Source organism: Tauraco erythrolophus, chromosome 17, assembly GCF_009769465.1.
Source record: "Tauraco erythrolophus isolate bTauEry1 chromosome 17, bTauEry1.pri, whole genome shotgun sequence".
Lineage (NCBI taxonomy): Eukaryota > Metazoa > Chordata > Aves > Musophagiformes > Musophagidae > Tauraco > Tauraco erythrolophus.
In genome coordinates, this window is record NC_141481.1 from 17,925,446 (window position 1) to 17,952,561 (window position 27,116).

General features: G+C 58.5%; 3 protein-coding genes across 3 annotated transcripts in view; 2 read left to right on the forward strand and 1 right to left on the reverse strand.

Annotated features, from left to right (window-relative positions):
• The first annotated feature begins 974 nt into the window (after positions 1-974).
• On the forward strand, positions 975-6,063 carry LOC147527606 (nmrA-like family domain-containing protein 1). Its single transcript, XM_086622105.1, has 5 exons — positions 975-1,030; positions 1,377-1,615; positions 2,487-2,736; positions 3,234-3,424; positions 5,059-6,063. The coding sequence occupies exons 1-5, from the start codon at positions 991-993 to the stop codon at positions 5,227-5,229; spliced, it is 891 nt and encodes a 296-aa protein (XP_086478231.1). The 5' UTR covers positions 975-990; the 3' UTR covers positions 5,230-6,063.
• A 31-nt stretch (positions 6,064-6,094) lies between these two features.
• DNAJA3 (DnaJ heat shock protein family (Hsp40) member A3) lies at positions 6,095-18,044 on the reverse strand. The gene is made up of 11 exons (XM_086622104.1): positions 17,846-18,044; positions 17,594-17,724; positions 17,073-17,156; positions 16,101-16,313; positions 14,851-15,003; positions 13,636-13,783; positions 12,756-12,820; positions 11,713-11,841; positions 11,154-11,269; positions 10,307-10,404; positions 6,095-7,333 (listed from the first exon to the last, which is right to left on the reverse strand). Exons 1-11 carry the CDS (start codon positions 18,042-18,044, stop codon positions 7,311-7,313), a joined length of 1,359 nt encoding a protein of 452 aa, XP_086478230.1. The 3' UTR covers positions 6,095-7,310.
• A 1,410-nt stretch (positions 18,045-19,454) lies between these two features.
• Positions 19,455-27,116, forward strand: part of CORO7 (coronin 7) — a 36,755-nt gene continuing 29,093 nt past the window's right edge. The window contains exons 1-6 of the mRNA XM_086622519.1: positions 19,455-19,514; positions 22,860-22,956; positions 23,235-23,309; positions 24,975-25,045; positions 25,413-25,596; positions 26,224-26,300. Of these exons, the coding sequence (XP_086478645.1) occupies positions 19,455-19,514; positions 22,860-22,956; positions 23,235-23,309; positions 24,975-25,045; positions 25,413-25,596; positions 26,224-26,300 (564 nt within the window). The remainder of the gene's footprint in view (positions 19,515-22,859; positions 22,957-23,234; positions 23,310-24,974; positions 25,046-25,412; positions 25,597-26,223; positions 26,301-27,116) is intronic.

Genomic DNA, 27,116 nt, shown 5'->3' on the forward strand with positions numbered 1-27,116 from the left:
TCCGACCGGACAGGTGACACAGGGCTCCCGGGGCTGCTCGCAAAAGCCCCGGTGACAACTTTGCTCCTCCCGCCTCGCCCGGGGCTGCTCGATGAAAGGTGGCGGGGGGGGACCGGGGACCGTTCCCCGAGCTCAGCCCACTGCAGAAGCCACTCGCCCGGGGATAACGAACGGCCCCGTGTCCGGAGGGAGCAGCGGGACGCTCCCTGGGATCAGCCGGGCTCCCACACCCGGCGAACGTGCAAAGCCCGGGACCGGGGAACGGGGACCGGAGGACCCGCAGCGAGGGGGTGTCCAAGCCCCGGGACGCCTCCGCGGTACAAGCCTTAACGACCTCCTGAGGCGGTTACGAGGCCGCTTTCAGGTTTTAAGCGGCAGCGACCGAGAAGGAAGCAGGCGGCTCCGCCGGCGGACACGCCGCCATGCGCGGCCCCGCTGCGCCATCGCCGGCCGCGCCCGGCCGGGGTGGGCGGGGCCGGGAGAGGTGGGCGGGGTCGGAAGAGGGGTGGGATGGAGGGGGGCGGCCCGCCCAGCCGGACATAACCGAGCGGAGTCGGATCCAGCATTCGTGTCCAGCCGAGCCAGGCCGAACGCACTCGCGAGCAGCCGAGCCGAGCCGAACGCACTCGGGACCAGCCGAGCCGAGCCGAACGCACTCGCGACCAGCCGAGCCGAGCCGAACGCACTCGGGGCAGCCGAGCCGAGCCGAACGCACTCGGGACAGCCGAGCCGAGCCGATTCGAGCCGAACCCAGGTGAGGAGACTCGCGACGCCGGCCCCCCCTGCCAGGGGATGTGGCTCCGGGCCCGTGCCGAGACCGGCGATGGGCACCCGCAGCCGCCCCGTTCCTCCCCTCGCTGCCGCGCCCGGCGAAGCCCTCCCGAGCGGGGCCGGGCCGGGGGCTGAGCCGCGGTCTCGCCGGGCCCGCACGCCGGTGCGACCGCTCCGCTTCTCGCCCTGGCAGAGCCCCGGGACCGCCCGCGCTGCCTCATGGCTGGGAGGAAACTGATCACGGTGTTCGGGGCAACCGGTGAGTTCTCGGGGAAAAGCCCGGCCCTGCCCGGGATGCTGGCGGGCTCCGGGCCGGGCCGGTGGGAAGGGCGAGGGTCGGGCTGTGCCGCAGCGCTCTGCCCTGCTGCCGTGGAGGAGAACCGTGCGGGCTCAGGGCGCCTGGAAAGCGCCCGCCCGGCTGGAGCAGCAGCACTGGGAGCAGGCGGTGGGACTGGCAGGAGGACGCACTGGGGGGAGTTGGTCCTTGTGTCCCAGGGAGAGCACGGGGCCGAGCAGCTCCGTCTCCCAGTCCCAGCTCGTCCCAGCTCCCTTTGTGGGCAGAGCCCTGCGGGAAGCCGGGGCTCTGAACGGGTCTGCACCTGCAGGGGCTCAGGGGGGCTCCGTGGCCCGGGCTCTGCTGGACGATGGGACCTTCAAGGTCTGCGCGGTGACGCGGGACCCCGCGAAGAAGGAGGCCAACGAGCTGAAGCAGAGGGGAGCTGAAATCGTGAAGGCGGATCAGGACGATGAGCCGTCGCTGGAGCTGGCCTTGGCGGGTGCTTATGGAGCCTTTGTTGTAACCAACTTCTGGGATCACTTGAGCAAAGAGAGGGAAATCGCGCAGGTACTGGTGCTTGCTTTAACTGGGAGCACGTGCAGAACGGCCTGGGAGGGGGAAATCAAGGGACAGCCATGTGGCATCAGGGTGGGGGTCATGAAACGGTCTTGACGGTTCAAGCACCCGGTCCAGAAAAGTTCCAAGGCCTTGCAAACAAACCGGGTCCCAGGTCTTGCAAAGCCAGAACTTGTTCCCTGTTCCCTTGCAGTCACATGGCTCCAGGATCTGGTGCCTTCAGGGAGCTGTTAGATGCCGTGAGACTTGGTGTGGCAGAGAGCACTGCCTGGGAGTCAGAGTAGCAGGAGAGGGAAGATGCAGCTCCACAGAGCGTTCCCAGGGCTGAGTCAGGACTGTCACTGCCTGCTGTCCTGTAGTTCTCATTACTTACAGCTTTGGGGCCAAAACGTGCTGTGGTACCAGAACTCCCAGGGCTTTCCCTATGGGCAGTGTTCACCCCTGGATAGGTTTCACAGGGTGGCACAATTGCCAAGCCTGGATGGCAGCAAACCAAAGATAAGATACGTTAGGGCAGGTATGGTGTGCCCAGCATATCTTTAGGGCTGGTGTTTGTGTGCTTGGTGGAGGAGCTGGCACCAAAGCTGCAGGGTGTGCGGCTTGTCTAATGTAGGATGGTGTAAGCAGAGGACCCTGCTCCACCTGGCCAACTCTCAGGGCTCGCTGGGTCTGCTCAGCCCTGCTTCCAGCTGAGTGCTCGGGGTGCCAGATGCAGAAGAGCTTGCTCAGCTGGCGTGTGTTGGATCCTGCCCTCCTGCCCAGTGCAACGGAGGGGAAGGGTGGGTTGTGGGGATGGTGAGAGCTGCCCTGTGTCCCAAGGGAGCCGTTTCCCTCTTCATGGCCAGTTTCACCCTTCACCCAGGGAAAGCGGCTTGCTGATCTGTCAAAGCGCCTGGGTCTGCGCCACGTCGTGTACAGCGGCCTGGAGAACGTGAAGAAGCTGACCGGGGGCCAGCTGGAGGTGCCCCACTTTGACAGCAAAGGTGAGGTGGAGGAGTACTTCCAGGACATTGGCGTTCCCACCACGATCATCCGGCTGCCGTTCTACTTTGAGAACTTCCTCTCCTTCTTCAAGCCGCAGAAGGTCCCGCAGGGAGATACCTTTACCCTGGGTAAGATGGAACCTCTTGCTCTCCAGATCACTGTCCTGTAGTTCTCATCTGCTCCTGCTGTGCAGAGCCTCACTGAGGGGTGGAAAAACCAATAGTGCTGATGAGGGAGAGAGGCCTGTGCCAGCTTCCCCACAGCGATTTGCAGCTGCATTATAGTCCTTCAGACCTGTTTGGTGGCCTGCAAGAAATAAATGAGATCCTGGTCCTGTTTTGGGTGCTGAGCTCTGCAGATCCCAAAGTGTCTTTGGACACCCCAGCTCCCTGCAGTAGGGATGTTGGAGGTCAGAGGTGGGGCTGCAGATCCAGACAAGTCATGGTGCTGCTCTGGTCGCTCAGTCTCTTAGCTGAGCTCTGCAGATGGCTCTCGAGGTTTGCCGCGCTGATGGGTTCTCTCGGCTCTTCCTCACCTCTTGTTCAGAGGCTGAGTGCCAAAAACCCTGGCTGTACCTCCCTGGAGCTGGGCTGTGCTCTGACCAGGATCAATCTCTCCCGTACAGCGCTGCCCATGGAGGACACTCCCATGGATGGGATGGCAGTGCAGGACTTTGGGCCTGTTGCCGTTTCCCTGCTGAAGTCCCCGGAGGCGTACATAGGCCAAGTGATCGGGCTCAGCACTGGCAAGCTCACCGAGGCAGAGTATGCTGCTGTCTTCTCCCAGCAGACGGGCAAGACCGTGAAAGCCAGCAAGGTAGGAAGCGTCCCTTGGTGTGGGGGATGTTCTTGAGGTGGGGAAGCTGGCTCAGGGCTCTGCAACCTGCCGTGAGGTGGTGGAGGGATGATCCTGGTGCCTTCCCAACATCTAGGCCCTCCGCAGGTCCCTGCCCGAGCCAGGCTGCTGCTGGGCACCCCTGCCTGGCAGCAGCAAAGGAGCAGCACGCCCGGCTTCTCCCGTTGGTCTGGAATAGCGAGGGGTCCTGCTGGGGGGCCAAGCACGGACGGCAGTGGCAAAATGATTGCTGTCCTGCCCCAGCAGCAAGGTCGGGAGCTGCGGGGGTGGAGGGCCCCTTGTAGCCCAGTGTACGGGTTTGGTACAACCCCGCACTGGCGTTCAGGATTAGTGCCGCTGCCCTCGCGTGCAGCTGGAGCACATGTTGGCACCAAAACTGCCGTGTCAGTATTGTCTCTGAGACAACTCACGCTCGTGGAACGCGCGTGTGTGCCCGGGCAGGTCTGTGCCTGGCTCTGAGGGATAACTGAAGCGGGAGGTCTCCAGAAGAGCCAGGGCCTGGCACTTGCCAGTAGGGCTGGGCACCTATGGAACAGGTAGGTCTGTGCTGCGCGCCCTTCCCTTCAGCAGTGTGTCCCCAGGGCTTTGCTGTGTCACCGTTACAGCGCTCCTGCTGTGTCACCGTTACAGCGCTCCTGGCCTCCCTGTGCCCTGTGACTTTTGTTTCCGTTTGTACTTTGGCTGTGCTGCTGCCATCAGGCAGCCGATGCAGTGGCTGAGGGGCGCGGTGGCTCTCTGCTCGGAGAGCAAAGTGCAGCTCAGCAGCAGCGACGCAGCTCTGATGCTCTCTGCAGGTTCTGCTCTGCCAGGGACAAATAAGCAGCTCTTTTCTTCCCAGCACGGTGCAGAAGCACCATGGTCCACCCTTTGATCCAAGCAGGGAAGGCTTGGAATGCCAAGTGAGTGCAAGGCTGGAGTGCCGGGTGGCAGCCTGGGTTGCTCAGACTCTACAGAGCTCGCCCAGATCTCCCAAGCCCGTGTTTCTAGACCCCCCCTTAGCCACAGCTTGTGCCCAGTGCAGGGAAGGGCTCCCTCGTAGCTGTGCTGGGCCTCTGCTGCTGGGGTGAGCAGATTGTGTGCCCGAGCCTGTGCCCAGGTCGGCTGTGTGCCAGAGCCAGGGACCGGCTCCAGGCAGATTGGGCTGTTCCCTGCCAGGCAGGGGGCTGTGGCTTTGGGGGGCAGCTTGTGTGGGACAGATCCAGAACAAGCTTGTGAGCATCCATACTGTCTGATTTTATTTTTTATTTCTCCCCACCCCTTGTTCTCCAGTTGCACCTGGAGGAAGGGTGGACTGGGGGGAACTCCTGGAGCACCACCAAGAGACACTGGTCTTCTCCATCCTACCTCCCACCAGTGTGCTCTGGCGAAGGCTTTCCTTGGCCTTGCCCTCACGCTGTACGGCTGCTGCTTTCTTTACACAAACTCAACTAAAATCACTTACAGAGCAGCAGCACCCTCCTCACCAGTGGCAGTAACCTGGCAGGCTGAGCCAATGCCGCCCTCCTCAGCTTCCCTGTGTGATGTACAGGAAGGGCCCCCAGCAGCCTCTGCCCTGTGATGACACTTTGTTTTTTTCCCCCCAATTATTCTTGCAGCTCTCACCTGCGGATTTTGAGAAACGTGGCACCCCTGGCGCCAAGGAAATGGCCAATATGTTCCGTTTCTATGCCCTGAAGCCAGACCGCAACGTGGACCTGACCATGAAACTCAACCCCAAGGCCCGCACCTTCCGTCAGTGGGTGGCAGACAACAAGGCTGCCTTCTGACCCGCTCCTCCGTCCCCTTCCACCTGAGCTGCTGCAGCAAGTCGAGGGAACTAGCCGAGGAGGTGAGCTGCACGGAGCCACGCTGCCTTTCCCCTACCGCCCTGGCAAAAGGCTGATCCTGCTGGAGCTGGCAAATGCTTTAGTCCATGCGTGTGCTCCAGGGCTCTCCTGCAACTTGGTTGAGATTCTGTCCATCAGCACAACTAGAACAAAAGGCAATGCTGTACAGCTGCAGGCAGACAGGTGGGAGAAGCGCTCCCTTTGCACGCTATCTTCAGGGAGGTGTTTGTTTAGTGATTCTGGGTGTTTTCATGGCTATTGGGTGGTGGTTTCTTTTCCCAGGATCGCTCTTTCCTGGGCAGCTCTGAGCACACAGCACCACTTGGTGGGCTAAACTCATAGTACCTCCTCTGCAGCCACCTGTGGCTGGCCCACACCAGCACAGGCTCCTGAGATGACAGAAAACACTGGGTTTTCTCCACAGAGCAGGTCCAGGCACTGCAGGTGAGCCAGCAGGCAGAGAACCAAGAGAGATGGGGCACTGTGCCAGCACCACACTGGCAAAAAGGTGCCCTCAGCCCTGTGCCAGCAGCCCCAAAGAGGAACCGTGCTGTGACTTCCTGCACTGGAGAACCTGAACCTCATTCCTCAAGTCAGTCAGCTCTTGGCTGGGGCCTGGCCTTGGGGCTCCCAGAGCCAATTTCTGTCACTGCCCTTGTGAGCTGAGTAAAACATTTGCAAGACTTGTCCAACCTTAGGATTTAAGATTCACTTACAAAGCTCCTTCCCCCACTGGCTCACATCACTGTATCTTAAGGTACTGTTTAGCTAAGAGCTCTTTGACTTCAAGCACTTGTGCAATCACAGCCCCTAGACTGATGCTCAAGACTTCTCACCCTGTCCTCTCCTTGTCCAAAAGACCTTCATTCCTGTTACTGGGGGAGGGAAGGGAGGGACAGGCACGTTTGGAAGAGCAGACAAAGCAGCGAGGCACAGCACGTGTTAAATATCTTTATGAAGTCAATCTTATTTACATGGGTACAGAATCACTTTACAGACAGTTTGATCAGGAGGCAACTCGTGCTTTATTTCAGCAAATTAAGAAGGGCAAGACTAGGACGTGTCCTTGTTTAACTGGTCGATTAGTATGTGGGCTGATGGTACCTGTAGGGTATAACTAACAGCAGCAGGCTACGGCAACCACGAAAACACTCACGGCAAGAGCTCGACTCCACCTGGAAGGAGCGATCCACTTCTCTGTATTCTCACACATGTAGGAACAATGACTCTTTGACCAATCATTTATGCTACAGGTGTTGCACTAATGTAATAAAAGACTTTTGTCCCAAACTGGCAAAGGGCTTGGTGATAAACTTGTCCCCATTCAGAAGCGACAGCATTTGTGTTGTAACTTTAGTTAATTTGGGGGCGGAAAGGGAAACCTGAGGCAAAATGCAGATTCCATCGCTGCGCTCTGTGCGGGAAATCAGCAGGACTAAGAAAGCCCCTGGCTGCTGAGGGAGCTGGGCTCTGACGAGTCCCAGAGGGAAACTTCCCACTCTGAGATGTGCAGGACAGCTAGGAGGGCTGCTGGGAAGACAGAGTTAAACCTAACTGTCCCACCAGCCTCCTGGGAGAAGATAAGTGGTGGCAAGCTCAGCAAGCACATCCACCATTCAGACGGGCACCTGAGCGAGCAGCAGCAATCTCGGGCTCCACAGAGCAATCTGCTCCACTCTGTGCTGGAAGGACAATTTTTATTTCACATTTCCACTGCTTTAGATTGTAAATATTATTTCAACTTCAATTTTCACCAAATAAGTTTCCAGCAGCAGTAGGGGCTGCAGAGCAACCTCGAGAGAGCCTCGCATTTCTGCAAAGCTGGTGTTTTCCTTCGTTACCATTTCCTCGGTCGGTGGGTGGGTTTTGTATCACGCCGATGGTTGGTGCCTCAGTGGTTTGTTTGTAGCCTCTCCAGCCGGGATTCTCCCTGCGCTGCCGCCTGACCTCCTTCGCTCTCCAGAGCCCGCTGCCACAAAGGTTCATCCCCAACTGCAAAGCCAATCTGCTGCGACCGGCTCTTAGTTTCCAGTAGAACGCTTCCCTGCGGTTGAAGCAAGAGAAAAGTTCAGCGTTTCCAGACCGAATCAGCCCGAGACGCGCGGCAGCCCCGCAGCCTGCTCTGCCAGAGCACCTCCCCACCGGCCCTGCCCTCACACCTCGTCGGCCACGCACAACGGCCGAGTGTGAAGCCTGCGGTGACGGGAAGCTGAGCCGCTGGAACCCACGGCCCCACGGATGATTCCAAGCCTGCAGAGCTCTCTCACAATGGCCAATGCCAACTGAGCGGCACCCCAAGTCGTAACACTGTACTCGTCGGTGCGGCAGGGGCTGTGCTGTGCTCTGCACCCTTCCTGGTGCTGTAAGCCCGTGGTGGGGGCGAGTCCAGCCTGGCGTACCGGCACCGGAGGCGCCGCGGACCCGCCTGCAGGACTGCCTGGTTCCAGCTTTACCGCCCAACGGGAGCACCCTCGGTGCTTTGAATGGGCACAGCCACCGAGTGGATAAGGAAATAGAGCTGCAGGGGGGGCCAGCAACCTCCCTGAAGATGTACCCAGCATTTCTGCTGCTTTTTGCTGCAGCAACAATGCAATTTAGTCCCTGGCTTTTTGCTCCAGGTCACGGGGGACAGCTAGGGCTTTCCACACCAGTGGCTGGATGGCCTGAGGCTAAGTGAGAAGCAATGCTGCGCTTTCGCTGCTTCTACCTCCCCAAGAAGTGCCAAGTTCTGCTTAGTGTGGGGAAAAGATGACAGTAAAAGACAAGAGGCCTCCTACCTCGGACAGGGTGTCAGGAGCTAAACATTTTCTTAAGTTTGGAAAGGAATCCCTCCTTGTTCTCCTCAGCCTCAGGCCTATCCCCGCCTGCGTCAGCGCTAGCCGTGGCCCTGCCACCTGGACACAAACAGCAAAGGGCTGCAGTCAGACACATCTCCCACCAGTAACCAGCACCCCTGATGAAGCGAGAGGGTTATTTTAGATGGGGAATGGTCAAGTCAAGGCAGCTGGTTTTGCCTGCATCCTCGTGTACAGGGCTGCACCTGGCAGCGAGCCATAGTACCGGACCACTTGCAGTGAAAGCACTGGAGAGCCCAGGCCCCAGAAGAGGAAAAGACGGCTGTGAGCTCAGGCCCCTTCCCTTCCCTTCTGCCCAGCCCTCCAGCTGACAATGCTGCACAATTAAGTCAGGGAGCCCCCAGGTTTTGGAAACAAGCACCTGGTTTTAGTGGCAGACCCTCAATTCCAAGTTGTCAAGCTGACCACCGCCACCCATGACTTCACAGAATAAAACCCCTATATTGGTGGTCCCTGGAACAACCTGTCTTCCTGTTTCACCTTCAGAGCAAAGCAGTGCAAAACCATACCAAGAGCCTGCCTCAAGTAATCCTCATGCCATGCTCAGACAAACAGTATCAAGGAAAAAATGAACTCGGGTAGAATAAAAAAGGCTACAAGTATTTCAGAACAAGTGTCCAGGTAAGGAATCTTTCCGGCAGCAACAATTTTCCTATATAAACAGGTCCTGAGAAGTCATTTGTCCCTCTGAGAAGTGGCTACAGCAAGAACAAAGGAGACCTCTTTGCTAATCTGCTTTTTCTGAAGTAAACCCGTGAATAACAAGACCCCCGAATGCTCCTTGAGCTTCCTTTGCACACAGAGAACATCAAGTCCAGTCCTCCCCCTCCTCCTCCAGCTGACTGCCAAGCTGGGACTGATGCAATGGTAGGAAATACTCAGGGTATTTCTGCTTCCCAGAGCAAGGACTCACTTTCAGCAACAGCCTCTCTACACGGCAAGCTACCGGCGCTGGTTTTACTCCACCTTGCTGCTGAATGTGGTAAAAACTGGCAGGTTTACTTTTTAACAAACAAATTTGGAGAGTGTTTTTTTCCTTCGGCATATAAACATCTTGAAAAAGCTGGAATGAAAGTATTGTGCTTAAGGATCTCTCCCTTTCCCCCCAAGACCGGCCTTTAATGTTTACCCTCAGCAGAAAAGACATAAATTCTATGTTATGGAAGCACTATAAAACATAACATTGGTAAGTGTTTGGCAGATGCTGCCTTCCAATATCCTGAACTTCAGCCTATGTTCCTCAGGCTTTAGCATGCGTAGTAGAGAGCACCTGAGTTCCTGGGATCATTTACCAGCTTTGAAAGACTCCCAGTTTTGCCTAACTGTACACAATTATAAATACCCTTTTTGGTATAAAAAGAAATCCAACCAGCTTTAAGGAGTTCATCGTTCCAATATGAGCAAAGGAAAAACTGTTTTCCAGTAGCAGAAGACAAAACTCTTGCCTTCTGTTCTACCGTACATTTTGCCTTCAGCTGCTACTGATGCCAGGTACCTCACCCCTGAAACTTAAAACGCTTAATTGCAAAATCAAAATTTTTGATCCAGAGCTGAAAGAGCAGCTCTACAAAGCTCCCAGCTGTCTTCGCTCCCTCCATCACGCCGGACGCTCGGCACCAATGAGCGTTTCTATCCAAGGTTCTTCCACGCACACAGACAACAGCTTAGAGCAGCCTTGACAGCAGTACTCCCCTCCAGCTTTCAAGGAGAAATGTCCCCGCTGTGGTCAGAAGCAAAACACATCAGCGCACATGGAAAATTGGCCTGAAGCACGTGCTTTTTCTTCTACTTCTGCTACTAAGACAAGTTACTTCTGGCACATGGGCAGAAGCAGGGAGCAGAAGGCATCCGTCACCACAGCGAGACTCACCACAACTTGTCAGGATCCCGGAGTATCTCAATACCTGCTCTCTATTCACGCACAGATTTCCTCTGTAAGTATCTTGAGTACAGCTTTCTGGGAAGGGGCTACCTCCTTGCTTTGTGCTACAGCCTATTAACATCATACTACAACTCTTTCCAACACGACACGCTCAGCAGGTTGTGCTGACACGCTGTCTCAAGGTGACCTTGGCTCACCTTCCTCCCCAGGAACCCCCGGGAAGCGCTCTGCACTCCCAAGCCAGCTCCAGGAGGAAGAAGTGCTAATTCCCACCGCTCACCTGATGCTGTATTTGTGACTCCGTTCACCGTGCCATCCACATCTGCCTCATCCTCGGCATAGCTCATCATTAAGGCTCTCTGGCGATCCGTCAGCCTCCTGCAGGTCCAAGACAGAGGTGTTGGTTACGGCTGTCTTCAGGGATAGATACATCTACAGACCTCCTTAACCTTCTCCAGCAGCATGCACAAGAGGCAGCTACTGGAAGTACAAGATGAATACACCTGGCATACACTGAGAATCCCTACGGTGCTCTTAAAATGAGCAATCTATAAAGAGTAAGCACCAGTGGAGAGGAGAGATACGACCCAGTGCATTTCACCAAACTGCAGTGAAAAACCAAACTATTCTGAAGTGCTGAGAAGAACCGTATGGAGCTGCAACAGAACACACAGCTGGCGGGGAGACCTCAGGAAATGAACTCCTTTGCCGAGTGCAGCAATACAAGCTAAAAAGTTTCCTACAGCACAGGAGCCAAGGGTGGCCAAGCAGTCTGGAAAGCAACTGCCAAGGAGTTTAGTTCCTTTAAGCTGTAGGAGTGAGAGCACACGGATGCATTATAAGCCAGAACGCTGAATGTATGTAACCGGGATCCAGACAGAATCACATAAAGCCAAGGAAATACACAGGTGAAAAACTATTTCTGTATTTCCAAGGTTTAGGATTTTTAGAGCTGGGTTGCCAAGTGGTATAAAAAAAATAAAACAGTACCTTGCATTAGAATAAAAAGCAGAGTGAAAAATTAATCATCTTGATAAAGCAGTAAGGAATTTTCACAAAATCTTTCTGAAGAACACTTTTTGAAAAAATGTCCAGATTTCACAGAAATTTGCATGAGTTGTACTTACTGAGGAACTTTTATCTTTATGTGAATGTAGTGGTCTCCGTAGCCGTAACTGTTAACCTTGGGAATGCCTTTCCCACTCATTCGAATTCTCTGGTCTGGCTGAATACCAGGGGGTATCTATAAACACAGAGGTGTCACGTTTATTACTCAAGTTTAACCATTTACATAGTAATAACATTTCATGTCTATAAAAAAATCAACTACTTTTCCAGCAAGCTTCAAAGTAGGGTGGGAGAGATCTGGTACGTTCATGCATCTGGACACATTCAGAAGGTAAGTCAGTAATAATGGAAAAGCTTTAGGAGGAACAAGCAAAGAACCTCGCACAGTCTGTAGGCGTTGGATGGGATTTGGCCAGGAATCCACCCAGCCTTTCCCTTCCCTATCCCTACACAGCGATAGGAAAGGAGGTGTGACCAAGCAGGTCACAAACTACCTGAAGTAGTCTGAAACTCGATACTGGCAGTCTTAGGAGATTTGCACCATCTTTACAGCAAAGGAGAAGCCTCTGCTGTCCCACATCGATTTATGCCCCAGCTCTTCCACATAACGGTACTTACTGTGATATTGATTGTCTCGTACAAGCCTTGGCATCTGGCTGTGCCTCCCAAAACAGCCTGTGCTATTGAAATAAGGAGGTCCGAATGGATATCTGCTCCGTTTCTCCTGAACACAGAACTCTTTTGAACCTAAAAGGCAGGCAGTTCCAAACAGCAGTGAGCGCACCACCACAAACTTCTCATGGTAAACTGCTTTGAAAGTTCTCAGAAGCAAACATATCGCCATGTTGTAGTCAGACCCTTCACCATCCACATTCTGCACGGCCAAGAAGTGTAAGTTCATGTTCAGTATTTCAGACAAAACACAGATCCTGACATGGCCGTAATTAGCCCGAGGATGAGGAGGATGCCTGCCTCCTGTCTCAGCAGCTCCCTCCCCTAATCCTGTTGCTAATTTATCCGTGTCAGTGTGATTCTGCGGAGACAGAGAAGACGCTGTCTCGTGCAGTACGGTGAACAGTGGACAGCCAGCAGAGGAGAGGGAGGGCAAGAACCTTTGCAGTGGCCTCACAAGCTGGAGGAGAATTAAATCCTCCTGCACCACAAAAAAGGGGCTGAAAAACACTTTCTCCTTGACAGGGACACGTGACAGGGTACCTACAGCAGCAGGGGGCCCCGGCTACGACACATGCGCAGAGCGGCGCTTAACGCAGATCTGCAAAAGGATGCTTGACCGGCCAGCGCGCGTCCCCACAGCCCTCCTCAGCGCTCCCACCCGTGCAGGCAGGCAGCGTCACGATTCCCAGTCAAAGACTCCAGGAATCAGGAACCTACTCTGCGTTTTGATGCGCACTGCCGTAACGGCCTCCGTCCTGGCCCAAGCAGCACAATTCTTCACGAGCAGACCTAACGTTACACCGCTGGTTACAATGCAGATCTGCTACCTCAGAAAGTTCACGTGGATCATGTTACCTCAGCTGTTTCCAAGGATCACTCGCTCTTCCTCCTCCGTCCCCCATTCAGTCAGGCTTCCCAGGCAGTTGCGAGGGGAACAAGCAACCAACTTAAATAATGAAGACAGCCAGCAATGTAACGATACGTACCCTGAACGTAATGAAAATTTCTTTCTTCCCCACAGGCATCCGAACTGTCTGCCCATCCTCAACTCCTGCAATCAGAAAACAAGAGGGAACGTTACCCTGCGTTGTAATCAACGTGTTAAACTTGAATACCTGCAACTCTTGCCACCCCCAAAAGCCTGCCACCACAGCAGCGCCCGCACATCCAGGAGCACGAGGCACGAGACCTACCAGCAGGCAGCACAGTAACACTCTCCACGGGAGCTCAGGAGCTGTGGCCAAAGGAAGGAGGTGTCAGCACACGTTTATACCTCCGAGGTGATCACCACGCCCCAAGCAGGCTCCTTACTTCAACCCCTTACAGAATTCTTTTGGGAAACGCATCACACTAAGGAACACTGGGCAGCCTCCACAAGCTGCAGGAAAACTACAGGCTGCTCACCCAGGGCAGTCTTGAAGAAGCAAGTCTTCAGCCTCACCACTCATTTTGTCCTCTCTGGTGAGGAAGGCCATCAGCACGCTGCTCTGAACCAAGCTAAGGCTTTAAAAGAGTCCCACCCTCTCCCCAGGCTTCATCAAAGACCAACAAAAGACCCAAGATAACAAAACCTTTTGAGAGTTTCGCTCTTCAAAAGCTGCCTAGAAAGATCTATGCAAGAACCAAAACCTCAGCTCAGGAAGAGCAAAGCACACATTTGAAAGATCCAGCCCTTTCCATCACCAAGCTATCAACCTGCTTTGTTCTCAAGACAACTTCTCTGCACCAAAACTTACTACATTGCTCTCACATTCCTACCTGGCAGGGACCAGCCATGCTTTGGAGACAAGTGCCGTGCTGTTGGCCAAGTGGAAGCAAGTAACTACAGTTATTTAGCAGAGAGCAGCACACCAGTACAACACTAACCAGCTGGCACAGGGACCATCACTGTCTTCTTCTGTTTGGTTTGCCCCGTCCCTCGACATACTACGCATGGTGTTGTTATGATGGAACCACGACCGCCGCACCGTCGGCACGTCGATCGCATGACGAAAGGGCCGGTGTTTATCGTCTCCTGGAGAAGAAAACACAGATCATACAAACATTTGGTACAGAGACAGTACTTTTCACTTCCAGAAAACGCTGCCAGTGACTGGCCCAGCACATTTGAGTCCTCCTCACCGCACGTGCAACCCGACAGGACAGCGATATCCTTCAGCACGGGGTGGAGCAGGAAACTGGCTCAGAAATCCAAAGAGATTGTGCTCCCATCTCCACTGCTCTCCTCTGCTTGTGAGAAGCCGGATCAGTTTCAATTGCCATCGCATTCCGATTTCCACTGAAAACCATCGCTGCTATGAGCGTCTCATGGTGAGGGGAAGGGAAATGCAACACTTTCCAGCTCTAGGCTGTATGTGCAAGGAGGAACGAAGCTCCTTACAGTGCTATTTCACAAGGATCCACAAACATCTGTGTTTTGAAGAATCTAAGGACAATGCACTTGCATGAATTATTGCCAGCGTCCAGGAAAACATTATGGAGACTAAGCTATGGACTGAACTGTGAAAGCCACCTGCCAGCCTGAAGCACACGAGGAAACTGGGAAGAGTTTGCAGTCTCCTGTGACCAACTCCACCAGGTCTGCGCAGAAAGATATTGTGGTCACAGACTGATGGCCAGTACTCGTTTTGAGGCACAGAAATTGAAAGCCTGGAGCTTGATCATTACTCACTGTAAGTAACACGAGTCGTCTTATTTCATGAGTACCCTTAGGCTATCATCACCTCCTCCTTGCTCCGCCCCTCAATTCAAAGTACCCCATCTAATGCCCAAGTAATTTCAGAATTGTTACTTTATATAAATATGGTTAAGTAATTTCAGAACCATTACATTATGTAAATATGGTTTGCTGGATGTACGACACCAGACGATGGAGCCCTGAGGGCCAGTGCTTTTAAGCAGGCAGAGCACGTCTTTAATACAAAGACCATCTTCCCACTGCATATTCACATCAAGTCCACATTAACTCACCTTCACCCAAGAGAAGCTGTTGACTGTAGTGAGGAGTTTTCACCGTGGAAGGGGCAGACTTGCCCCAACAAGAAAAAGCACAGCAGAACTCGTGTCTTAGAAAGCACTTACCATGCCAGTGCCACTGCAGTAGTGACAGCGCTGCACTTTGGTACCAGGTTCGTGTCCTTTACCGTTGCACCGCTCGCAGGAGTCGTTGATGTTCACCACGATCTCCTTGTTAACACCTTTTGCAGCTTGGGTGAACGTCAGCTCCATGATATACTGTACAGGAAACACGGACATTGGTCTACAACTGACGTGCGATGGGGTCTCAGGCAGACTGAAACTGGTTTAGGCCAAATATCAAACGACGCTTAAAATATATCCAGGTAGAAGAGCAGGGGGGGAAAACGGATGGATGCATGACTCATTTGGAAGGGTTTGCCTCATTTGAGGAAGGAATAATCTGTCTCATATAAATAAAAAGGGGTTCAAAAGCATAGCAGACATTACAGGAATGATGATTACACCAGCCTGATGGGCAGTTGTGTAGCAGAAATGAGACTTAAAAATAGAAAAGGAGGAAGTAAAAATAGAAGTCAAGCATTGTTCTGCTCTCAGCAAAACCTGTACTATTTCTGAAGGTTTTGTTTAATGGGAATGCAGCAACAGGTGAGGCTGAAGGCTTTCAGTCCCAACGACAGTATCTCTCTTCCTCAAGAAACTCTTTACTTACCAAGGGAAGTCATCAACAAAAATGACTGCAAAAAACAGGAAATTCTGTTTATAATAAAAAGGGCATTTTAGTAAAGCCAGAAGACAGAACACCAAGCGTTTCTGAAGGCAGCACATGAACCACCACTGTCAATACTTGGAAGAGCATTTAGCTGCAGTACAGAGAACAAGACACAGGTTTTGTTTTATTACGGGCTCCGCTGCAAGGTTAAGCCAATTAATTTGCAGAATTAAGCCAATTAAGCAGTCAAAGCTAACGCTGGAAGGCCTGTTTTACAGTTAAAAGGTATTTTGTGGGTTTTAGAATTAGAGATCAAAGCAGACATATGTAAATCAACATGCAGCAGAAAAGATGCCTCTACAAGGATGGAATTGTTTGGCAGCACCAGCCGGTGTCAGTAAACACCAGATGAAAAAGCTGAAAGGTCTGGAAAAGTCCAGAAAAAATATTCCGTCTGGAAGTGTAGAGGATGTATCTGCATGGCTTACCAAAAATACATCACTGTCCCACCCATACAACGGGACACTCATGGGCTGAACATTCCCAGCAGCAAATTCTTTGCTGAAGCTCGCTCCCAGAGCGATCCAGGTCCCTCTCCAGCTCTCCAGTTTTTCATTTCTCAGAAAACAAACACGCTTCATACCTCCTGTGGCTGGTCAAAGACGTTCTGAAAATCGCCGAAGGCGGATCCCGAAAACTCTCCGAAGATTTTTCTGAAAAGCTCTTCCGGGTCGATCGACGGACCACTGCTCCAGTACTGCCGCCCAGCGCCAGCGCCAGCACCTGCTGCGCCGGGATCAAAACTAGCCGTGCCGTAGGCATCGTATTGTTTCCGCTTCACTTCATCGCTCAACACCTTTGAGGCAAAACAACGATGCCATCAGGACACCGTGCAGATCCCAAGCAACTGGACAGCCTGTTATCTGCAGAGCAGCGTTTCCCAGAGGAATTCAAGGCTACCAGCGTTACCACCACAAGCCCACGTTCTCAACCCTTCTTGTCACCAGGAGGGCTCTCGGCAGTGTCTGAATTACCGAAAAGCTCCTTCTTCCCTGGTATCTCTCAGCTCATCGCCAGGAAAATGACAAGATATTACTGATTTATAATAAGCAAGAACAACTTCTGCTGTGCAGCTGATCATCAGCGTATCGTGTAAAAACTGGTGGTAAGAGCACGGGGATAAGTTTGAAAACCCACAAGAGCAAAAACCAACACGAGAAGACTTCTGAGCAGGCTGAAGAGCAAGAAGAAACGGGGCTGGGGGAGCACAGTGGAAGGCACCTCTGTCTCAAACAGGTAGTAACTGCTGACGGGTTTTTTTGTTTGTTTATTTAAGCAGACCAATAACTCCACTGCAGCGACCACAGCATCCGTGCCAGTCACTCGCTGCTAAGAAAGAGCCCAAATTCCAACAGCCCAAAACATATCTGGCTAAATCAGATATGTGGGCTAAGTGATTTGCTGGAGACACTGTTGGGACAGAGGCGCTCACGCGTGAAGTAGAAGACAAGAAAAATTAGCCATGGTTTTATAGGAAACGCACAAAAAAAATGCTTCCCTCCATCTAGCCTCCAATCTTTCCTCCTTTTCATGACAATAAAATCCTGCGTATTACCTCATAAGCTTCTGCCAGCTGAGAGAACTTCTCTTTAGCTTTAGGGTCATCCTTATTTGTATCAGGGTGGTACTTCTTGGCCAGCTAAACAACAAGAGTTCAAGTATTAGACAGAGACAGAGGCACGGCTCACTTCCCAGGAAAAACCTGTGAGGCAAAGCTTCGCATTCACTCCCTATATCTTAGGGAACTAAAAGCCTTCGTTTTCCGTTATCATCCCAACATAAGGAACTACAGAAGCTGCTCCTGAAGCCCTCGGCAATCCCGGGACCCTCTGGAAGGAGACAGCACAGGTGGGTCACGCTTTCGAAGAGATCCCCAACCCGACGCGCTGAGCTTCCCCCCCGCCGCCTCCCCTTGTCTCCAGCGGGTCCGAGCCCAGGAATCTCAAACTCCTTTGAGTTCGCCGCCGCACCGGAGAGGCCGCGGGCAGCTGCGGCTCCTCTATCCGGTTACCGGCCCTCAGCCACGGCCCGGCGGTCGCCCCCGCCCCGCCCCGGCAGCCCCGCGGCCGGTCGTGCCTGGTAGTACGCCTTCTTGATCTCCTTCTGGGTGGCGGTGCGGGGCACCCCCAGCACCTGGTAATAGTCCTCCTTGGCGCGGGCCGCGGCGCTGCTGTGGAAGGCGGCGGCGGCGGCAGCGCGTTTCGTCCCTGCGGGAGAGGAGGGCAGAGGGGCGGGGATGAGGGCCGGGCGGCGGGGCAAGGCCGGGGAAGGGGCCCGACGTCCGCCCGGCCGCCACACCGCAGCGCCCGCCGCCTCGGCCCCGCTCACCCGCGACGCAGAGCCCGGCGCACAGCGGCAGGAGGCGGCGAGCGGCGCGGGCCGAGGCGGCGGCGGCGGGAAGCGGCGGCACGCTGAGCCCCCGGACGAGCCAGACGAGCGGCAGCCGCCCGTCCGCCGGCCCGCGGCTCCTGGCGGCGGCGACGGCGGCGGCCGCGCCGAGCCAGCGCGAGGAGCTCCCGGCCGCCATCTTGGCCTCCGCGCGGCGCTGCGCCTGCGCCACCGGCGACGCGCGACGGCGCGCGCTGCGGAGGGGGGGGCGGGCGGGGCGAAGACAGTGCGCATGCGCAGTAGCCGCGCTACGCTGCTGCGCCGGTCCCGGGCCCCGCGTTGCTGCGCATGCGCGCTGCCGCCGCAGGGCGGCCGACTCCGTCCGGGGCGGTGCGGCCGGCGGGGGGCACCGCGGTGCCCCAGTGCCAGGGAGGGAGCGGCGGGAGAGCCCCCGCGAGCGGTGCCCGGGGCACCTGCGCCAGGCCGGGGAGAGCCGGGCGGAGGGGGCGGCAGGCGGGCCCCCCCCTCGGGAAGAGCTCGTCCCCGCGGGCCGGTTCGGGGGAGCCAGGCCCGGCCGGACCGCGCGCTCCCCCGCGACACCCTCCGGAGGGGCTGAGGCAGCGGGGCCGTGGGAAGCCGCTGGCCTGCGGCGGGGGGCTGGCGGGGGGCTGGCGGGCCTCTGCTCGCTCCCGAGCGCGGTTCTGCCTCGGCGGGTGGAACACAGCGGGAGAACTGAAATAAAGAACCGGGGGACTGAAGTAAAGGCTCTTCCGCACGCAGAACAGCTGCGCTAACGCGCGGCCGGGGCTTGTCTGCAGAGACGGGGGCGAGTCGTGCCCAGCGCGGTTCTCTCCCGCCTTCCTTCCCCGCGCCGACGCCTCCGAACGCCCGTCGGCGGGGAGGCCGTGGCAGCGGCGGGGATGTGCCAGGTCCTGTCGGCTCCCGCCGTGCACACGCCGGTGTCGCAGCCCGGGCGCTGGGGAAGGCGACCTGGGCTCCAGCGGGTGTTGGCGACACCGTGGCCGGGCCCGGCGGGCTGGGATCCAGCCCTCCCTTCCCACCGCCTCCCCGGCAGCTGTCCCTACACAAAGGTTTCCGTTCATGGCCGGGGAGGGGAGGGGGACGCTGCGCCCACGGGACGGCAAACCCGCTATCCTCGGCCTCCGCCCGCGGCCCGAAGGCCCGGCTGCCCTTGTCCGCGGTGGGACGTTTCGGGGACAGCGGGGGGTGGCAGCCCCGGGTGCCCGCCGGTGGGCAGGTGTCGGTCCGGCGCCCCCGAATCTCTGCGGGAGGCAGGGAAGGGGCTGCACCCCCAGAGCGGCTCCCATGCCGGCGGTCAGCCCCCAGGGCGGGGGGCTCTGAGGAGGGTCCCGGGCAGCCGCTGCGCCGGGGCGGGGGTCTCTGCCCCGCTCACGGTGCCCTCGCTGGGATGGGCACATCCCTGCGCTGGGGACAACCGGGGGCACGGGAGGGGAGCGGAGGGGGCGTGTCCAGCGCGGGGAGGCGGGGCTAAACGGCAAGGGCGTGTCGGTGGGCGGAGCCTGACCGGAGGGCGTGGCCGGCGGGCGGAACGGCTCGGCGCGGCTCGGCTCGGCGCCGCCGGGGCACCATGAACCGGTTCAAGGCGTCCAAGTTCCGGCACACCGAGGCCCGGCTGCCCCGCAGGGAGGTGAGCGCCGCGGGACGCTCCGCGCCCGCCGGTACCGGGGGTGCGGGGGCGGCGGGCGCGGGGCTCCCGGCGGGCAGGGCGGGGCGGGGGCAGGACCAGCCCCGGAGAAGCGGTGGGGCTGCCCGGGGGTGCCGGCGGTGCCGCCCCGGCAGGGTGCGGCTCCGGGTCCCGCTGCTGCGGCACCGCCGGTATGGTGGGGCCGTGCGCGGGTCCGCCACCCGGTGCCCGGCCGCGGTGCGGCGGCGTCGCCCGGGCGGCCCCTCCTTGGCACCCACCGCTTCCCGCCCCGGTGTCCGCGGGAAGCCGAGTGCCGGCGGGGAACCCCAACCCTCTCCTGGGGTAGTGCAGCCCCCCAGCCCGGAGCTGCTCGGGTGCAACCAGATTGGGGTACCCATCCTATGGCAGCAGGGAGCCAGGCTGCGCCCCTCCTGCCATGACACCCCAGCCGGGCACGGCTGGCACAGGAGGTTGGCCCCCGGTTCGTGCTGCCTGCTTGGCTCTGCTTGGTACTCTGCTCTGCCGGCGGGGGAAGCGTGTGCCCTGAGCTTGAAATGCTGGGCCCCGTTCCTGCCACCCCGCTTCCGCAGGCGAAGAGGAAGTGCTGGGCCCCCAGGACGGTGCTGAGCTCCGTCACCCTGCCCGTCAGCTGCAGGGCTCAGCACCGCCGAGCTGGGAGGTGTGGTGGGTCTTGCCAGGCAGCACAGACCCGGGTGGTGCCCAGCTCTGGCCTCTGCCCTACAAATAACCAGTCAAAACCATGCCAAGCATCGTGATCTGTCTCAGCTCATGAAGAGACACTGGGTCAGGTGTGGGTTGTGCTGGATGAGCCATATCAGGGAGTGTTACCAGGACACGTAACCCTGAGCCAAACACCCATTCCTGGCATCTCCACAGCAACAGGTGGGGAAGGGACACTGTGGATCAGTTGAATGGTGTAAGCTCTAGTTGCCAGTTGTGCCAGGGTGGCAGACAGGTGCAGGAAGCTGGTACCCTGCGGCATAGGCCACGTGGCCAGAAGAGAAGGGCTCAGGCTGGACGGGTGATGCTGCTAAAAATTGTTTCTTGCTCCTTTGAGAAGAATCTGGGGGCCCTTGGGGTCACCAAAATGTTTGTCTCCCAGCCTTTGGACTTGAGCACTCTCCTTCCCTGTAAATTCCCGGCCAAGCTGACCCTGCACCAGGCTGGCCTGTCCCACACTTGCACACCTCCGCAGAGCTGGCGAGCACCGAAACATCCCCCTGAGCTGAGCTTCAGCTGTAGGAGGGGACATGGTGGCCCCTGCCACTGTGCCTGGCCTCGAGCATCCCCCCATCCCTGCGGTGTGCCAGCCTTGGTGCATCTGCAGAGCAGGTGGCAGGTCACCAAAATCTCAGCCAGCCGAGTGTTTGGCTGCAAGCCTCAGCGTGCAGATGAGCTGCTGCCAACGGCCGGCCCAAGGAGCGGGTACGGTGTGGGTGCCATGGCCTGGCTGTGGGTGGGGTATGGCATCCTCTAGGCAGGGAAGTCCCCGTCACTGCCACCCTGGTGTCGGTTCCCATGGTGGGGGAGCTCTGTGGGACACCGAGGGACAGTGTGCTCTTGCCCTGGTGTGTGGGAAGGCGTCTGCTCTGCCTCTGGCAGCCCACACTGGGTTCGGCACACGGGAGGTGGCCTTTCCGAGAGGCATTTCCCATCCAGGGATGAAATGTGTCCCCTGGAAGCGAGGCCGTGTCACCCAGTGCTGCAGGGCAGGAGGTGGGAGGTGGATGTCTTGTCTCTGAACCCATCTCGGGTGTCGCAGCAGGTAACGCTGCTCATGTCCCCGGCCGAGCAGAGCAGCTTGTTTACGGAGGCAAAGGCAGACACTTGACTTGGCTGGATCAGGAAGCGCGGCGTAAACACGAAGGATCACATCTGAGTCGTGTCTCGCCGTCAGGCAGCGTCTGCAGGGCTCTTCTGGCAGAGGCACCCTGAGAGCTTCCCGATTGCTTTAGGGACGTAGCCAGGACTACCACATGCTTTACTGGCTGCCCTGGTGCGCTGCGGGAAGGATTGCTTCCCTGAGGGCTCCTGCCTGTGTGCGGGGACATTGCGGGGCTGGGATGGACCAGCTCAGCGGTGCCTCTGAAACCTCACTGCGGGGGTCCTACTTGTACCCCCAGACGCTGGGGGCCAGATGTGGCTGGTGACCCCCCTCACGGAGGGATCAGTGCAGGGGGACGGGGCACAGATTGTGTGACCCTTCCTCCCGGGTCTTGGGCATGGTTCAGACCCGATCCCCATCCCCGCTGCAGCCCCCAGGTGCGGGAGAGGAACGTCCCTTCAGCAGGAGAAGGGTTAACGGGTCTGCCACTGAGCGGGCTGTGGTGACAGGGACTGGAGGAAGTGCTGCAGGAACTGCTGCTCTCTGTCAGGCCTCAAAAGGAAGCTGTGCAAGGAGAGGAAACCTGGGGCTCCATCCCTCCATCCTTTTGGGGATGCATATGCAGCTCCCTTCCCTGCAAAGGGCTCTGCCCTGCTCCGGTTGTGGGGTATCCACCACTCCGGACACCCACTCCAGCTCTCTGTGATGCCAATGGATGCCAGTGGATGTACAGGCACAGTGGCGGCCACAAAACAACCCGCTGTCGCCTTTGCTCGAGAGTCGAACTTGGTTCTGGTTGTGCCAGGGAGCTCCTGGTCCTGGTGGCCGCTTGAGGTCGGGTGTCTGTATCACCTGGAGCAGGTCCAGCTGGCACAGGGCGTCCCAGTGCCCCACGGGTACAGTGCTTGGCTATGGCGCAGCAGTGGGAAACACTGCAAAGCAGGATTTGGGGTTTGGAGCTTGGAAGTTCCCTGGCTGTGTGTCCATGCGGGAAGCACGCTGCCGGAGGCGTTTATCTGCCTTGGTCAGCTACTGCCTGACCCCGTGGTGCTTTGCAGCCCAAGAACCTTCGTTCCATCCCAAATTCCCTGACATTTATCGCAAAGTCCTCTGAGCCCTTCCCACCATGGGAGAGCCCGAGGGCTGGGATGGTTTTGGGGAGAGGCAGCACTGGGAGCTGGGATGCTCCTGTCCCCAATACCTGGCAAAGCTGGCCCCGGAGCCCCCAGCTTTCACGCAGGGAGTGTGAGCAGCCACATAGCTCCGGCCCTCCCAGAGGACAGGGCTCTGCAAGGTGCCTCCAGCACAACTCCATTGGCGTCGGCAGCCTCCAGGTTCGTGCCAGGTCCGTCAGCGTGGGAGCTCTGTTGGGGCTGAGGGTCTCTAGCGATGCCATGCCGATGCTTCGTTGTCTCCCCTCCAGCCAGGATCCGGCCGTGGCGTCAGGCTCTTCCAAAAAAAGAGATGTCTCTTGACATGGGTTTTCCCTCTCTCCATCCCAGGCCTGGATCGGGGGTATCCGGGCGGGCTCCGTCGCATCCTGTGGGAACCACGTGAAGGCCAGCTGCCGCTGGATCGCCTTCAATGCCGAGGCAGCAGGTGAGGCACAAGGGAAGGGGTTGGGGGAGTGGGGTGGATTTCACCCCGTGGTCCCTGCGGGGCTCGTTGCTGGGTCAGCCCCACGGACCCCAGGAGGCACGAGGGCAGGTGGTGGAAGCTTTCCCTGCGTTCTCCCAGAGGTGCTGACAGTTCCGCGCCTCTTGGCTTGTATCGCAAAGCTGGATGGTCTCCCTGTGTCCCAGGCTGGGGGGGCATCCTGGGAGCATCGTGTGAGAGATGAGCAGGCTGGTGACCTGCTTCTATGTCCTCTCCGGCAGGTGTGCTGGGCATCGTGCCACTGGAGGGCGAGGACGGAGGCAAGAGGACCGTGTCTCAGCTCTGCTGCCACTCAGGTGAGCTGGGTGCCCGCTGACCCCAATCCAGCTTTTCCTGTGCTTCCATCACTGAGGAGTCGGGTACCACCTCCCACCTCCACAGGAGGTGTTTGGCCCAGCATGGGCTGTATGGGGGGACTCAGGTGCTGAATCCCAGCCTGATGCTGTGTTGGGCTGTCTGTTTCCCAGGCGAGGGGCTGGGGGAGCTGTGAGAGACCCCAGGGACCATCACCCACGGGCAGGGCCACCCCGACGAGTCACTTGTGTGCAAGGCACGAGCCGACTGCAGCCCCGCTGACCACGCAGGGCTCTGCCAGGCTGGGCTTTTGCAAAGGGGCCAAATCGAGCCACGTCCCTTCGCCTTTCAAGCTGCAGCGAGGTCTGGACATGCAGCTCTTGCTCACACTCCTGCTGTAGCACACCCTTCCCATGTTACTCATTGCACGCCCTGAAGTTCCCAGTACAGCCAGTGCCAGGCTGGCGCAGGAGCTGGGGACGGCATTGCGGCGGGTGTACCCGACTCCAGCGACGGGAGGAGCAGGTTGGACCAGCAGCCACGTAGCCCTGGGCAGTGCTGGTGAGGGCAGAGCCAGTGCTGCAGGGGAAGAGATGGCGGGTGGCATCGCCGCTGGCTGAGGAGCATGTACTGAGCATGAGGAAGGAGCGTTGGGGAGCCCGGGGTACCCCTCTCCTGGTGCCAGAGCAGCAGTGCCAGCCTTGGGGGCACTGACCCCCCATTTCCCCTAAAAATTGCGCCAGATCAGCAAGATGGGAGCTGGTCCCAACGGTATCACTGGCATCACTGGTATGGCGCAGTGTGCCCGGCCCGTGCTGCCTCCGCCCAGCTCGGTCCCCGCGGTGGCGGCGCAGGGCTGGGCATGGGGAGCTGCTCCCAGAGCAGCGCCAGAGGGGTGCACGGGGAGCCAGCCCAACGGTAATGGCTTCTTACTGTGATTTAGCCCCAGCCCTTTGAAACCGGCCGTGCCAGGGCAACGCCTCTGACGCGAGGAAGGGATTTTTTTCTCTCCTCCTGAGGCAAACATGGCAGAGCGAGCCGCTCGCTTTTCGTGCCTCCTGGGCCGGTCTCTCCGCAGCCTTCTGGAAGCGGAAAAGTACACAGTGACCTACTTTCCTGAGCGTGCCAAACGCAGCCGAGGGTCTGCCGCTGCCCGTGCCAGCCTTTCTCCCGCTGGGCCCTGCTGCCGGAGCCACGAGGAGCGTCCCTGCCGCCGGCGCGCCGAGCCGGGGCGTTACAAAGGGAGCCTTGTTACCAGCGTGGCCCCAGCTGGCCACGGCCTCGCTTGCCGGCGTCTGGGCTGGCACAGACGCCCTTGTGCTGTCCGTGCTTGTCCCTGTGCCTTCTGGGGACATCTGTCCTCAAATGGGAGGCAGACCTGGGTGGTGGTGGGTTAGACGGGGAGATGCAACCACATGGCGCTGCCCTTCAGGGCTCCCGTCGCCCCGAGGAGGGGTGCGAGACCCCAGCGGATGGCGTGGAGGGGCTCAGGCTCTCGCAGCAAAGCTGAGCTGCTCCAAAGTGCCTCGGTGGGGCTGGATCTGACCCCGGCTGCCCGCGCCTGCCTGCCCTTGTGTGGGTATGGAAAGGGTGTGAGGCTGGGGAAGAGCGAGGGTGGGCGGACGCGCCATCTGCAGGGGGGTGAACCTCTGCCCTTCTCCTTCCAGATGTGGTGACCGACTTTGACTTCTCGCCCTTCGATCAGCATCTGCTGGCTACAGGCTCTGCTGATGAGATGGTGAGTGCTCGGTGCCAGGGGGCCCACGAGGGCACCCTGTGGCCCCTGGCGTGTCTCTGGGATTCACTGTAGAGCCTGGAGGAGTTGGAGCCGGAGTGATGGGAAGGCGGAGGGTCCCAACCTTGGGGACCACTTTGGATGTCCCCAGATTGTGGAGGGCAGGACAGATGGTGTCAGCCAGGGATCAGCCCTCTCCCACGTGGGATGCCCGCCGCTCCCATCCCACCGAGCTGCGATGAGGGGTCACCCGGTGTCCTCAGGGACCAAAGCCTGGAAAAGCAGCAAGCCCAGGCTGAGCACTGCTGGCACCCAGCCGGGTCCAGGCTCGCCTGCCCGGGCACTGACCCACCTCTCCCCGGGGCTGCAGGTGAAGGTGTGGCGCCTGCCCGAGCGTGGTCAGGACATGCCCGGTGGCACAGGGCTGACCCTGGGGCCCGGGGGGGACCCGGTGGACGTCCTGCAGTTCCACCCCACAGCGGATGGCATCCTGGCCAGCGGCGCAGGGAAGCGAGTCACCATCTGGGACGTGGGGCAGCAGCAGCCGCTGACAGGTAGGCATGGCCGTGCCCGCTGGCTCCTGCCTGCGACGCGTATCTCCACCGTGCTGGTGCCGGGGCTCAAGCGATGGGCTCAAACCCGGAGCTTGGTGTCACTGAACGGGCAGCACGGGTGGCTTTTTGGGTGCTGCAGCCCCTCGTGTGTGTGCATGGGCTCCCCTACGCTCTGATGTACCGGTGTAAAAGGCTGCTGTACTGCCCAGGGTGTCTGTAGCAGCTTTGCTGGGGATCCCCCGGGGTGATGGGTCCCTCTCCCTGTGAGTCCCAGTGCGTGAGCAGACACGGGTGCCGTGGGCTGTTGCCGACCCACCTTGCCCAGACCCCAGCGAGCCCGACGGGGAGGGGAGGCTGGGCTGCAGTGTTGGGGTGTGAGTGCCCTGTGGCTTCCCCAGGGCTCCCGCCCTTTGGATCGAGCTGCCAGTGGTGTGGGGATGCTCCCTGCATGGACACGGCAGCGTCCCGGTGGGTCGTGGCCCCTGCTCGGGCTGCCACCAGCCCTGCAGAAAGACCAGATCATTTCCCCTGGGAAGCGCTCCAGTGCTCGCGGGTGGCAGAGCGATGGCTCCTGCCCGTACGCCTGCCCACTCCATCCCCGTCCTGAGCCCACTTTTCCTCCCGCAGCCCTGGACTCCCACGGCGACCGGCTGCAGAGCCTGGCCTGGAAGCGAGACGGCCGCCTCCTGGGCACCTCCTGCAAGGTGAGCGGCTGGCGCCGCCATCTCCCTGCGCCACGGCGTGGCCACCGGCTGTGCCCCGCTCCCGGCGGGGCAGACAGCGATCCGGTTTTGGGGAGAAAAGGGCAGAAATGGGGTCAGCGAGCGGCACCGGACCGAGGACGGGAGCACTAGATGGCGCCTGCCGCTCGCCGCCGCTCGCTGCCAAGCGCGCGCGGGCGGCGCAGACCCAGCATGGCGGCCGAGCGCGTAGGCTGAGCGCGCAGTCAAAGCCCTGTACCGAGCACGTAGGCTGAACGCAGAGGCTAAAATGCCGAGCCGTGCCACCTGGGGTGCAGGTCAGCCCCTGCTCCACGCTGCGTGGCTCCCAAGGCCCGCAGCACCACTGCGCCGTGCCATGTGGGTCTCGCCGGCATGGTGTGCGGTCTCCACGTAGCACCCCGGCAGCAAGCCTGGCACTGGGGCGCCTCCCTGCTGCTCTGCACCCTTTCCAAAGGCCATCCCGCACCCCATTCGGCTGTGGAGTCCCAGGCAGGAGGGGGCTCGCTCCCCTGCCCACGGGATGCTGGGGAGTGCTGGCAGGATGGCATCTGAGCATCGTGCTCCAGCCCTGGCTTTACTTTCAGCCTCCCCCCTTCTCCAGGAGCAGTTTTGAGGGCATCGGGGTCCTGGTGAGGCCATGGCGGTCCTGCCCGCGATGCGGGACGGGACCTGGAGGACTCTGTGCCAGCCATCCGCAGGGGCAGGCGCTGCTGGCAGGAAGGAGCAGGGCTGCTCGCTCCAGCCCTCTGCCTCATACGGCCTGACCCCCCGCTGGCCCCGGGGTCCTTCACCCTCCGC